General features: G+C 40.9%; 1 protein-coding gene and 1 pseudogene across 3 annotated transcripts in view; one reads left to right on the top strand and one right to left on the bottom strand.

The window, feature by feature from the left end:
• Window positions 1–692: 692 nt before the first annotated feature.
• Window positions 693–1,873, bottom strand: LOC102006086 (annotated as a pseudogene).
• Window positions 1,874–6,793: 4,920 nt separating this feature from the next.
• The window catches only part of LOC102005760 (phosphatidylinositol-binding clathrin assembly protein-like), a gene marked incomplete at its 3' end in the record, with an annotated part of 30,283 nt that continues 23,160 nt past the window's right edge, over window positions 6,794–13,916 (top strand). The window contains 8 exon segments of one of the 3 annotated variants that reach the window (XM_005414676.2): window positions 6,794–7,397; window positions 8,001–8,143; window positions 9,774–9,849; window positions 10,756–10,858; window positions 11,014–11,107; window positions 11,222–11,333; window positions 12,345–12,451; window positions 13,199–13,240. In XM_005414676.2, the coding sequence (XP_005414733.1) occupies window positions 7,319–7,397; window positions 8,001–8,143; window positions 9,774–9,849; window positions 10,756–10,858; window positions 11,014–11,107; window positions 11,222–11,333; window positions 12,345–12,451; window positions 13,199–13,240 (756 nt within the window). In that variant the 5' untranslated portion in view covers window positions 6,794–7,318. 3 annotated transcript variants of the gene reach the window in all.

Genomic DNA, 13,916 nt, shown 5'->3' with positions numbered 1-13,916 from the left:
CTGCTTGCATTTTGCTAACAATATTTCCCTAAAAATTAACAACTCTGTAGAGTTATATTTCATTTTAAACTACTATTGACTTTTAGGGGGAATAATCATATCTGGTTGATAGTGACATAATACCAATTGTGCAAATTCAGACAAATGAGTTGACAAATTCCCAGAATAAAAAATTGAAATTCTTCGTCAAAACATAAGACCATACAGAAATGGCTTGAATCTGCTATTTATGTGTTAAAAATCATGATCCCATGTAAATAATTCCTACCAGATTTGTTGAATAAGATAATTGTGCAAAGGAGAAAATAATTAGGGGGAACTTACCCATTAAGTAATTTGATCTGAGAAAATAAGCAAGATTGATTATATGGACAAAAACTAAAAATTCTGTGAAATAAAGTGACAACCAAAATAACAGTGGGCGAGAGGGCACAATTTAGGCATCTTAAAAGCTTACACATGGGAGCCGGGTGTAGTGGCGCATGCGTGTAATCCCAGCACTCGGGAGGCTGAGGCAGGAGGATCGTTGCGAGTTCGAGGCCAGCCTGGGCCACAAAATGAGCTCAAGGCCAGCCTGAGCCGCATAACGAGACCCTGTCTCAAAAAGACCAAAAAAAAAAAAAAAAAGTTACACATGGCTTTGGTTTATTAAAATATTTTACACTATTTTTTAAAAGAAGATTTGAAAGCATCTAAAAACTAAAAATTGTTTGAAATTCCTGCATGGCAAATTCAGACAGTTTTTGAGCATCATTAAGATGTTTACCAAGGACAAAAGAAGTCCTCCCAGTCCTGTCTCTTACACTGGATGGCAACCCAAAGGTCAGCGCACCATCTGCAAGGCATTGTTATCTGGAAGGGAGAGGACTGTAGAATTTCCATTGGTTGGAGAGCAACCCAGCTTTAGTTTTTCCAGATACTCTGCATGCACACACAGGTTTGTGACACTGGAGAACTTCGATTGATCTTCTACTTTGAAGCACTCTCTCTTCCTTCCTATATTAATAGAATCTACTCTGCATGCACACACAGGTTTGTGACACTGGAGAACTTCGACTGATCTTCTACTTTGAAGCACTCTCTCTTCCTTCCTATATTAATAGAATCTTCCCAATTTTCTAATATTTTAGTGACTGTAAGAACATAAACATACCTTCTCTGCTTTAGGTCTTGGTTCTCAAGTGTGACAGGAGCGTGCCTGTCTGGCTAGGCCCCCAGTAGCGACCGAGACCACCAGGACAGGCAGGATTGAAGCAAACCGTGCTATCTTTCAGGCTGGGTGCAACCTGGCCAAGGGCGAGAAAGCTGTTGGCCCCGAACAAAGGAAGGGGGCCTGCTTTACAGGCTATTTTAGGCATGGGAGGGGGAAATTCCGCTGAGAAAGGTGGACAATTTAAGTTTCTCAGGGATGATTGGTGGGTGTGGTGCCTCTGGGGCGGGGAAGTGCAGGAGGACATCGGCATGTTGCTGATTTACAGCGTGGCAGTCTGTAGACTTAGGAGGTTTTCTGCAGGCCTGAGCAGCATCCTGATAAACAGATTTACTCTGGTCTCTCGAGCTGAGTGAGGGGCTTTCTGTTGGAACAGACTGGTTGTCTGTCGGGGTTTTTCTCCTCAAGTTGGGCGGGGTATATTGTGAGGGACCTAGCACTGCCTAATTTTGCTTTACTCCCACTTTCTAATAAGCTTTCCTCAGAGCAGCACCACCTGCTGCTCCTGGGGCTCCATTTCTCCTCCTGGGACAACACACTGGTCGAGGTAGGGACAGCAACTCACCAGCAGCACATCACCCTGTTCACTGCCGCAGCACATGCTGCCCACTTCTTGAAGCCCTAGGGATCATAGTCCCACGTCTGGTTGTGCATAAACTTCATCTAGAGGCAGTTCCGACAACAGCCACCGCCATGCCAGGCAGCAAGACATGGGCAAGTTGGGGCAGTGCGCGTGTGGTGAGGTCATTCAGCCTCAGGGCTGCTGGAATGCACTACCGGAAGCCAGCATGGTCGCTGGAGACTCAGTGCTGCCAGGCTCCATGGAGCTCGCTGCTGCTACTGTTGCCGCTGCCCAGTCCTGTGCAAGTTTCTTTGGTGCCACCCACACCCAGAACTGTGTTCTACTAATCTGCTAGGCACTTCTTAATCCCTTCAAGTTGTTACGTTACAATGAGCTGTCACACTGGATGAGTCTATCCTGGTGCTCTTTTGGCCACCTGCTTGTGCTTGTTGGATTTATGTAATTATGGATACTAACGATAATGATTAAGAGGTCGTGGTTCGTAAGGTGGTCCTGGCAGCCCACATAGCAGAGGTGAGACAAGAGGATCAGAAAAGGATGAGGTGAATGCTGCAGAGCGTGATCACACCAATCACGGCTGTAGAAAGGCTCGGTGGTCTTGGCTGGTGACACTTGAAATGTCCTCAGGAGGCCAGGATTTGAGGGAGGGACCACTAACCTTTCTGTCAGCTCGAGCTGCAGGACATATGGATAATTTAACCCAGAACACCACTTCATTCTCAGATTTATGGCTGAGCAAGAAAGAATCTTAAGCCAGAGATTCTCTATGCATAACCCAGCTGCTGCTGCCTCATGGAGTTCATCTCCACCTGAGAGGATAAAACAAGATTAACTTCCCAGAAACTGACAAAACTCTTTTGTACAAAAACTTAATAGATTTGGACCCCTGATGCCAGCTCTGCACACTGGTGCTGCTGGGGTTGCTACAACTTCTTTCATGAATATCAGGCCTGTATTATTAGCTTGCCACATATAAACTGTTCTGTACTCTGGAATTAATGGTAATAGACAATAATACATTGCCCTGGACTTCCTGGTGGGCAGTCAAGACCTGGTATGTGCAGCGGTCAACATGCCTTACTTCTCTTTGATTCACGAAATATTTATCTGGCTTGGCTCCCAGGGGGTACTCTGGCTAAAGTGCATCCTCCAAGTGGGGCTGGGAGTCATAATAACAGGGAATTATAGTCACAGTCATTTTTGTCCCATGTTACCTAAAACAAATAGAACATATTTGGTACAAGCCCCTATAAGCACTTAACTAGAGTACATTTGATGGAATGGCCTGTGTTGCTGAGAATTAGCTCAATTTGAAAAGCCAGGGGTGGAATTAAAGACAATGAGTCTGCCATGGTGCCCTTGCAACCTTGTATGCATGTATCCATGCAAACGAAGCTTGAATTATGACTTGCCTGACTGTTGGTAGGATGGTTTGTAACCCTCCTGGAACACAAGAGGATGGGAGGGTTGTGAAGTACGCTTGAAGGCTGTCTCTTTTAGAATTCTTCCGAAGTATGATGTTTTCTACCCTGCCTTACTCAGGGTATAGCTACAGAGTGTAAAACTGCTAACCGTAGTCCTGAAGTTGTTCCTCAGCAATGGAATGTCCCACAGCTGATGCAGCAGTCATCTAACCCTGCTTACGCCGGTGGTGTCCTGTCTGGTGTATGGGACGCAGACACAGAGAACTGAAACCTTTGGCTCCTTCCCCTCCTGCTGGCCAGTAGATAAGAAACTGGACCAGTCCCTCTTGTGTTATGCTTTTGCTTGACAGTGTGGGAGTCAGAAAAAAGAGTGTCCTTGTCTTTAGGAATGATACTCCAGAGCACTTAGGGGTGATGGGACAGGATATTTGCAGCTTGTTCTCAAATGGTTTAGAAAACCCCTAAGGATACTTGTGCTACACACACACACACACACACACACACACACTACACATATGTGAAATGTAACACCTAAATCTGGTGAAGGCTACATGGCATTTTGTGCTGTGCTTCCAAATTTGGATAAAGTTATAACAAATGACCATCAAATCTAATACAATGTATACATGTACAATGTCTGGAAGGCTATAAAAGATGATTTTTTAAAAATTAGTTAAGTTTATTGGTACACTTCAGGTATACATAATTGTAGGGAACTCGTCGGTCTCTTAGTGTACCCTGGGGAGGAAAGGCAGTGGCTAGGAGGAAAAGATAGACAAGAGACAAGAGCTGGGCAGGTGGAGGCGACCTCTTACCCGATGGGCAGGAGGACCTGCACAACAACAGTAGGGGCCTTTATTTATACTCCTGCAAAGTTAGTATCAAGACAGGCAGTGTCGCCTAGCGACTAACAATTGGATTGTCCTAGCAGGATGCTTTTCTCAAGACTGAGGTAGCTTGACTGCTTGAGGCGCTCTGGCTCTATCCTGCCCTCACACCTATGACCAATTTCCAGCTCCAGCCGCTCCCAACACCTAACGATCATATTCATCATAGGGAATTTGTACCTGGACATGACATATCTTGATTTTTTTCCCCATTCCTCTACCTTCCCTTCAACCCCTCTTTCCCTCCTTATTTACAAAAACTTTGTTTCTACTTTTCCTTCTATCCTCACTTTTTTCTTTTGCTTTCCTTCCTTTTCCCCTCCTCCTCCCTAGTTCCCCTTCCCATTTGAATATGTTCTTCCCGGGTCACAATATCGATTACATGTTTTGGCCATTATTTACACTTTTGGTTTCTCACACTAGAGAAACAATGTGGCATTTACACATGTGTGTCCTATTTTACTTAAGAGTATAGTGTCAAGATGCATCCACTTACCTAGAAATGTCACATGAGACAATTATAACCGACTGCCTGTGGTGCTTGACACTGAGGCTGAAGAGAGAGTCTTATTCTTCACTTTGGACTCCTCTGTAAGCTGTTCTTGAAGTTCTACAATGAGCATGTATTGCTTTCCTAATACAAAATTAAAATGTCCAACTTGTAAAGGTACAAAACTAACATAATAAAGGAAATTTGGGGCAAACAAAGGGAACTACAATTTTATAGTCTATTTCAATTTTCTCTTTACTGCTATTTTCTAATTTTAATTTTATTAGTACATAATGATTACATTTATCATGAAGAGTTGGTACATGTACATGTACATATCTTAATTCTTTTTATGTGACCTTCCTCTCCTTCCCTTTACTGCTGTTTTTATCCAGTTCTAGCATTAGTGCATCTACCACTTTTGCATGTCTCATTGGACATAATCCTAAAAAATGCACATGACATATTCAAAGTGCTGGAAGAAAAAGTGTCAGTGAAGAAATCTATATCTAAGTAAATAATTCTTCAAAAATGAAGGTAAAATGACATTTCCAGAAAGAAAAACAGACAATACCCCATTACAAGGACTAACATTTCCTGATTTCAAAACTTACTACAAGCCTAAAATAAATAGGACCATGTGATATCAGCCTGAGCTAGACATTTAGACCAAATTGGGAGTCCAGAAATAAACCTATACATTGATGGTCAATTGGTTTTCTATAGGGGTGCCAAAATCATTCAATGGAGTAAAAACAGTTTGTTCAACAAATAATTTTAGGACAAATAAAAAGCCAGTGAAGTTGCGCCCCTACCCAACATCATACACACAAAGTTTCCTCAAAATATGTCATAGACTTAACATGTAGAGCTAAAACTACAAGTCTTAGAAAATAACATGGAGTAAATATTCATAACCTAGGATTGGGCAATGGATCTTTACATATGATGCCAAAAGCATAAAAAAATAGATAAATTGGATTCTGTCAAATAAAAAACAATTACTTCAATGGTCACCATCAAGAAAGTGAAAAGTAAAAAGGAAAGAAAATATTTGCAAATTGTATATTTTATAAAGGACACGAATTCAGAACATATCCAAGTCTTATAAGTCATGAATGAAGACAAAGAACAAAATTTAAAAATGGGTAGAGATGGGGATGTAACTTAGTGGTAGAGCGCTTTGCCTAGCATTTGCAAAGCCCTGGGTTCAATCCTAAGCTCTGAAAAAAAAATTAATAAAATAAGATAAAATAATTCCAAATTAGCAAAGGATTGGAACAGATATTTCTCCATAGCAAATACACAAATTTTTAATAAGCGTATGAAAAGTTGCTCAAAATCATCAGTCATCAGAGAAATGCAAATGAAAACCATACTGAGATACTTCTCATCTACTAGGATGGCTAGAATCAAAAACAAATGTTAGCAAGGATGTGGGGAAATTAGAACCTTCATTCACTGCTGATAGGAATACAGAATTATGAACAGAATGAACAGCTAGTTAAGCTGTTGTGGTCTACACATACAGTGGAACATTATTCAGCCATAAAAAGGGATGAAGTACTGATACATGTTACATGAATGATCCTCAAATATATCGTGTAAGTGAGAAATGTCCTGAAGGGCCACATATTGTATGATTTCATTTGTATAAATTCCCAGAATATACAAATTTAGAGAGACAGAAACAAATTGTTGGATGTGTAGGGCTGGGAGATTTAGAGAAAAATGGACTGCTAAATGGGAAAGGTTTTCTTTTGAAAGTGATGAAAATGTTATAAATTGAGCTTGATGGTTGCACAACTATATAAATATACTAATAAATGCTTGTACACTAAATGGGAAAATGGTGTATTAATTAAATATCAATAAGGCTGTTAAAACGTGTTGGAAGGATAAAAGTTATTTGAAAGTAATGCATGTGCCCTTCTAAACAAACTTCAACTTTCTTCAAAGGCGTATGTCAGAATACTTCCCAAAGCAAAATTTAAAATGTCTGCCATTGAACAGAAATTGCTAGGCATAGGAAGAAGCAGAAAAGTGTGATTGATACACATGAAAAAACGTCAGTAGAAGCATAACACAAAATGTCAAGGATAATAAATCAGCACACATTTTTAAATGGCCATTATAACTACCTATTATGAATATCTTCAGAGGGTTAAAGAAAAATGTGAACTTAATGAAGAGAGTAATGGAAGACACAAAAGGATCCAAATGGGAAAAAAAAAAAGACCCTAATGGAACTCCTAGAAATGCAAACTATTGGAAACAGCATGTTCGGGGTGGGATTGACAGCAGATTAGACTCCACAGAAGAAAATATCATTAATATTCTTTAAATTATTTTTGTTTTGGCAAATTAATTTTGACACTGGAGATGCCCCGCCGAAACGCGGAGAACCCTAGCAGCCTCATCTGCCGTCTCATGCCCACTGCTGTCTTCTCCGGCGTCGGCGCCAGACTCAGCACTTCCCAAGTTCAGGTTTCGGCTCACAACGCTGGGGTCTGCGTCAGGCTGCGTGAAATAAAGGTTGCCTGGTGAGAACCACTTGAAAGGCCAGGCCTTTCTTCCGTCACCGTCACCGGGGCTCCTCATGCTTAACAACTGTTAGTTGCAGTCCGCTGTTGGAGGTGCGGGTCCCTGTCGGGCACGAAGAGGGGGATCTGGGACCCGACCTCGCGGTCGTCACCCTCGTGCCTGGCGGTCAGCGACGCACACATGGGATCCTCTGCGTCCAAGGCTGCCCTCAGGGCGACCACCAACGAGCCCACGGAACCAGAGGCGAAACACCTGGCCGGTGAGTAGGAGGCTCGGTCGGGGTGCGCACAGCCAGCGCGGTGTGCGTAGGGGAGACACGGTAGGACAGCGCCTTGACCTCCAGCCCGGTACCCGCCGTCCCCTGCAGGAGGGACGCTTTGAACTCCTATTACAGTAAGCAGCCCTAAATTGAGCAGCGAAAAGCGCGATGGATGGTTTTGAAGACCAAATACCAGAAGAGCGAGACGTTACTCACACGATTTAGATAGGAGACAGAGGTGGTGGAATAACAATCCAGGCCGCTTAGAAGTCTCCACCCCACCCCACCCTTTTACATGGGGACATGTACGAGTTAGTACAGTCCTTTATAGGTCCTCCTAGGAGGGGGCCCGTGGAATAGCTTTGAGAGTGGCACGGCAACATTTCTGTGCCGTACAATATTTAAGCTTGTGCGTCTCATTTATTTCACTTAGCATTATGATCTCAAAGTGGACCTATTTTCCTACAAATGACTTAAGTATTTATACATTGCATATTATTGGATGGGAAAATGAAATGAATGTTAACTTTGGGGGAGGCTGCATGATGTCAACTGAAAATTCTCAGCCTGTATTGTGTGTGTTTGTCACTGTCTTTAATTTAGATCTAACGCAGTACATAAATGAAACAAATATGAGTGTTGAGCATCTGGCTAGTGTTCTTTCTGAGAAAACTGGGAGCAGCAGCTGGGTGGTGGTGTTCAAAGCCCTGGTTACCACACATCACCTCATGGTGCATGGAGATGAGGTGAGTGTGGTGGTGCATGCCTGCGGTACTTGTTTCCATCCTTCTAAGGCAAAGGGTCATAGATGCGCAAGTGCAGAAGACTTCTGTCCTTCCTGCTCCCTCTATCTCTCCTCCGTTCTGCTCCTTATTTACTCTTTGGGTTTCCCACACGAGAGAAAAAATGTGATATTCAAACTTGTGTGTCTGATTTCTGTCACTTAAGATTATGGTCGCAAGGTGCACCGATTTTCCTGCAGATGACTCAAGCTCATCCTTCTTTGTGGCAGAGTAGTACTCCATCATGTGTAAATACCACATTTTCTCTCCCTATTCATCTGCTGATAGACATATGGGCTGTTTCCAAGATTTAGCTATTATACATTATGCGCGTTTAAACATGGGTACACGTAGGGTACTATGTTCATGATATTTGGGTAGGAAAGACACCATAAAGTTAAAAAATTTATTTCCAACGTATATATTACAGACTAGTGGCTAATCAGAATATATAATTGGAAGCAAAAAGGTAATAATGAGCTAATGAGCAAAAGAAATGAACAGAGTTCACAAAAAAACCATGAAATCTCATAATCATTTGATAATATGCTCAAATTAGCAAAATTTAAACTTTCTGACAGTGTTGTGAATTGAGAAGACTTTTAGGAAATCGGAACTCACATGCCCTGTGAATGCTATGTGAATTGCTGGCTGCTGCAGACTTTCCTCTGGAGAAGAGAGCACCGAGACTCACATAGCATCAAATCCAATCGGGTGTGAACCAACAAGGCTCAATCTTAGAAACAGTGTTAATACAGGAGCAAATTGTAGAATGGCATTTTAAGTACAATGCCGTTTATGTAAAATAAAATATAATATTTCCCATTGAACAAATATACTTAGAACTGTAAAGAAAACAGACTATGAAGATAATACATTAAAATTATGATGCCAGTTACTTCTAGATAGGAGAAGGAATGGATCTTGAGGATGAGGAAAGGAATACTTTAGCCTTAAGTGTCATATTTTATTACTCTTATTTTAAAAGTAGTGTTGAGCCGGGCATGGTGGTGCACGCCTGTAATCCCAGCACTCGGGAGGCTGAGGCAGGAGGATCGTTGTGAGTTTGAGGCCAGCCTGGGGCACAAAGTGAGCTCAAGGCCAGCCTGAACTGCATAGCGAGACCCTGCCTCAAAAAAAAGACAAAAAAATAAAAAAATAAATATAAATAGTCTTGAGGCAAATATGTCAAAAATTTAGCAGTTGTTTCTATGAAGTGGGGAACCCAGATGTATCAAAGGGGGGTTCTGGCTAGACAAAATGTCTTGGGGGGAATGGAGAGCGGTAGTGTAGGCCTATAATCCCAGCACTCAGGAGGCTGAGGCAGACGGGTCTCCAGGAGTTTGAGGCCAGCCTGGACTACATAATGAGACCCTGACTCAAAAAAATAAAATAAAACAAAAACTAACAGAAACCCAAAAAAATGTCTTTGGGGAAAAGTGTACATTGACATGAGCTTCAGTGGTTAAGTTTAAAGTTATTTCTATAAATAGAGGTCAGTTCATGACACCACGGTCTTCTATGATCGTGCTCTTTAATGAACTCTCCTTGTGTGCAGAAATTAATTTTAGAATTTGGCCCATTTGTTTGACAGCGTTTTATCCAACACCTTGCATCTCGAAACTCTTTGTTCACTTTGCACAACTTTCTGGATGACAGTGTCATAGAAGGTAAGATGAGTCTTTGATGGAAACATTTCTATGTGGCAAGAAGGAAACCATGTTTAGTTAAGAAAATGGTTCTAAATTATGAAGGGTGTGGTGTGATGTATATGTTATGAAGTAATCCCGAAATTCATTGATGTAATACATATTTGGGTGCTTATTAGGAATAACAAACTATATTATTTGGTAGCAATAGGAATGTTAATGAGAGCTCTAGGTATGTACTCACTGAGGCCTTGTGTGGATTACCAAAAGCCACAGCGCATCCCTATGCCACTTTTCTGACCACATTTTACTGTTTCCACTTCTCACCATCTGGTTTTACTTTTGCATTACTTCCTGACAATCCCTATTGGGATGTAAGGCCTGTGAGGGCAAAGATTTTTCTCTGCTTTGTTTCATTTACTGCTGAACTTCCAGCACCTACAGGATGGCTTGGCTTGGAGTGAGTGCTCAGCAGTTGTTTACTATATGAATAAATTGAATAAATGAATCAAGGTACGCTTGAAGATTGGTGACAACATGTTGAATTCTGCCAGGGCCTTTCTCCACTTTCTCTATGAACAGGAGGGGCGGTCATTTGCTGTGTGGAGAGAGACTGGAGGGGGACGAGGTAGTGGGCTGGGGCTAGTAAGGAAAATGCTGAGAATTTACAGTACCTTCCTGTGAAAGGAGCTGTTGAAGCTCACTTTCCCTGTTCAATGCCACATCACAGGATGGTATCAAATAGAAACATCTTTAACAGGATACTTGAGGAACATCAGACGAGATGACTAATAGAGGAATTCTAGCTTTTGTGCTTAATTTTCTAGCTGTATATGGATAAATGTGGATTAAGTCTTTGCCTTTATGGACATATTGTACCTAGTTAATTTGGTTGCATTGGAAGTAATCAGCACATCTCGTTTTTAGGCTATAGTATGTCAACGTTCATCAGACGATACAGTCGGTACTTGAATGAAAAGTCACTCGCATATAGATTCATAGCATCTGACATCACGAAAACCAAGAGAGGGTAAGTAAAATCTTTAGTTTGCAAGTGAATACTGAAACATGTGTGTTCTGCTTTGTAGTTTGTCAAAAACACAACTCTATTTTAAGATGCTAATGTCTCAGGGATTCTCAACTTCTTAATTATTGATGTTTATGAATTTCTTTCATCTTTTATAGGACAAATGGTGTAATGAGAACTATGAATACCAAAGAGCTGCTAAACACACTTCCAGTTATTCAAACCCAGTTTGATGCTCTTCTTAATTTTAATGTAAGAGTTTTAAAAAAGCATTTTAAAAATATTGATAAATGACGATTAAACTGTGGGTGGGGGAAGGATTTATTTTTAACTGTTAGAGTAATTGCTTTACTTTTTAATTTCCAGGCAAATCCAGATGAACTAACTAATGGTATAATACATGCTGCTTTCCTGCTGCTCTTTAAAGATTCTCTTCGTCTCTTCGCAGCCTACAATGAAGGGATCCTTAATCTGCTAGGTACGATAAAGCATGACCATTACTTGTGGAGGATTCTCCGTCTTTTTAAATTTTTTATGAGTACCTATTTGCCATCCATAGTGGTCACATTCGTCACAGGGAATCTGTACCTGTGCAGGTTATACCTTGATCCTCCTTTTCTTGTCCTTCCTCTCGTCTCCCTTCAGCCCCTCTTCCCCTCCCCATTTACAAAAGGTTTGTTTCCATTTTTCCTTCCATTCTCTCTTTTTTTTTATTTTAAAGAATAAAAGAAGGATAACATAATAATAGGGGGGACTTAGCAAATTACAGACAAAATGGTAGGAAATTATCAATGGTTATCGTTTTACATATTATTATCTACAAAATAGTTTCTCAGGAAAACAAATAGACAAATAATAGTGCGTTAGAGACAAAAGAGGTAGGAGATTATCAAGAGTTGTTGTGCTATACTTTGGTATCTTCAAAGTGGCTTCTAAAGAGTCCATTCTCTTTTTTAAAAATCCCTTTTCTCTTCCCTTCCTTCCCCTGCCTCCTCCCTTGCTCCCCTTCCCATCCGAACATGTCCTTCCTGCTCCCCAGCTCTCTCCTCCGTTCTGCTCCTTATTTCCCCTTTGGATTTCTCACACAAGAGAAACCATGAGATATTTAAACTTGTGTGTCAATTTATTTCATTTAAAACTGTGGTCTCGAGGTGCACCCATTTACCTAAAATGACTCAAGCTTATCAGAAGGATAAAATTTTGGTAAAAAATTTACTTGCAAAAAGCTTTTATTTCTATATATAGATTCAAAATAGATCTTTGTAGGGTAATATATATTTTAAATGATGAGATATGATAGTGCTTGTGTAGATAAAAATAGCCATAGGACTTTTCCATTTTTTATAATTGCTAACTGATATTTCTGGAAATTTACCAGTGAATCAACATGCCTTTCCATGTTTATATATCACACATTAAAGCCTATTTTCACCAAGGTCCACTAAGACATTTCTGACTTTCTTCATATGGTAAATTTTTCTACATTTAGACAAGTATTTTAACATGAGGAGAAGCCAATGCAAGGAAAGTTTGGATATTTACATCAAGTTCCTTGGAAGAACAACCAAACTGACACAGTTCCTGAAAGTTGCAGAGGTAAACAAATCCACTTCTATCCAAGGAGATTCTGCCGTTTTTCTCTTAAATATAGTATCAGGTAGAACTACACTTCTTCCCTCAACACCATTATCCCACAAAGAAGTTCACACGCAGTATCCAATACACTTGTGCTCAAAAGCAATCTTACGAACACCTCTGTCTGCAGCCATGAGGGTAAACAGGATCAGGCTTCCTGTCCTACCAGAAACAGCTCCAAAATTAGCCCAAAAGGTACATGACCTGTCTTGTCTTCAGGCGGTGGACAATAGGTGGAACGTGTCTGTGGTCAGTGAGAGAAAGAAATACCTGACATGAACCCCATGTTTTCCTGATCCTCAGTGGAACCCGAGCAAGACAAGTGGTACTAACACCACTGTAAACCGAGGAGAACAAAGACATCTTACCCAGAGGAGAACAACAGTAGGAATAAGGGTTGGCTTCTGACCGCAGTACTTGAAAAATTAGAGCGCATTTGTCTGATGGCTAAAATATACCTGAATTCAAACAGCAAAGGGTAAATTCCCGACAAGCGTTATATTCTTTTAGAGTCTGTCCTTAGGATGAACAGAAATTGGTGCTCAACTGTACAACACATAATTTTTGTCTAGCATGTTTTTCTTGATCTAACTCAGGAAGACATCACACTCTTGAGTATTTTGTCATTTGTGAATACACTCAGTTATATTTTTGGTGTAATTCTTGCTGTAATGTACACCTTTTTTTCTCCTTTTTCTGTGAATTCAGCAAGTTGGAATTTACCAGAGCAACATTCCATATTTTACTCAGGTCAGTGTTCTATGTATACATGTATTTATTTATTTTTTGGTACCGGGAATCAAACTCAGGACCTTGCGCTTGTCAGGCAGGCGCTGTGTCACTGAGGTATGTCCCTAGCCCTTGTCCTATGTATTTAAATGACTTTTTCTGGCTTTTTTTTTTTTTTGGTGTGTATTTATTATATTAATCATCACCTGAAAATCCATCTTTTGCCATACCCCTACATCTTTTGTCATACTATGTCTGTCATATATTATATCTTCTGTCATATACTCCTTTGTTTACCCGGTAGGAATGTTTTCCACACTCACACACATGCATACAATGTCTCAAGGTATTATAGCTAGATCCTGCATTTTAAATGGACAGAAATAATCAGTGGTAACAGTATGATATTTGGAAGAATGAACTTAGGTTAGAGGGCTACTTTCCCCACCTTTTAGTTGTGTGATTTCAAGCAACCAGTTTCCATTCTCTCTTCCTCATTTGTGCAGCTGCAAAAGGGTGTAACGCTATTGCCTGTTTCCTAACTGTTGTGTGAATTAAGTGAGTTGTGGCTTTTTCCTCTGCGGAGCAGCTGGTCACCAGGCGTCTCTCTCCCTGTGGTCATGAGTGTGGCCCGAACCGAAGGTGGCCATGCAGCAAAGCTGGCCAAGACGGGCCCTGGCCACCCCACCGTGCTGCC

The sequence above is a fragment of the Chinchilla lanigera genome, unplaced genomic scaffold (assembly GCF_000276665.1).
Source record: "Chinchilla lanigera isolate Chin_1 unplaced genomic scaffold, ChiLan1.0 scaffold00193, whole genome shotgun sequence".
Taxonomy (NCBI): domain Eukaryota; kingdom Metazoa; phylum Chordata; class Mammalia; order Rodentia; family Chinchillidae; genus Chinchilla; species Chinchilla lanigera.
This window is presented reverse-complemented; position numbering and strand designations above follow the sequence as displayed.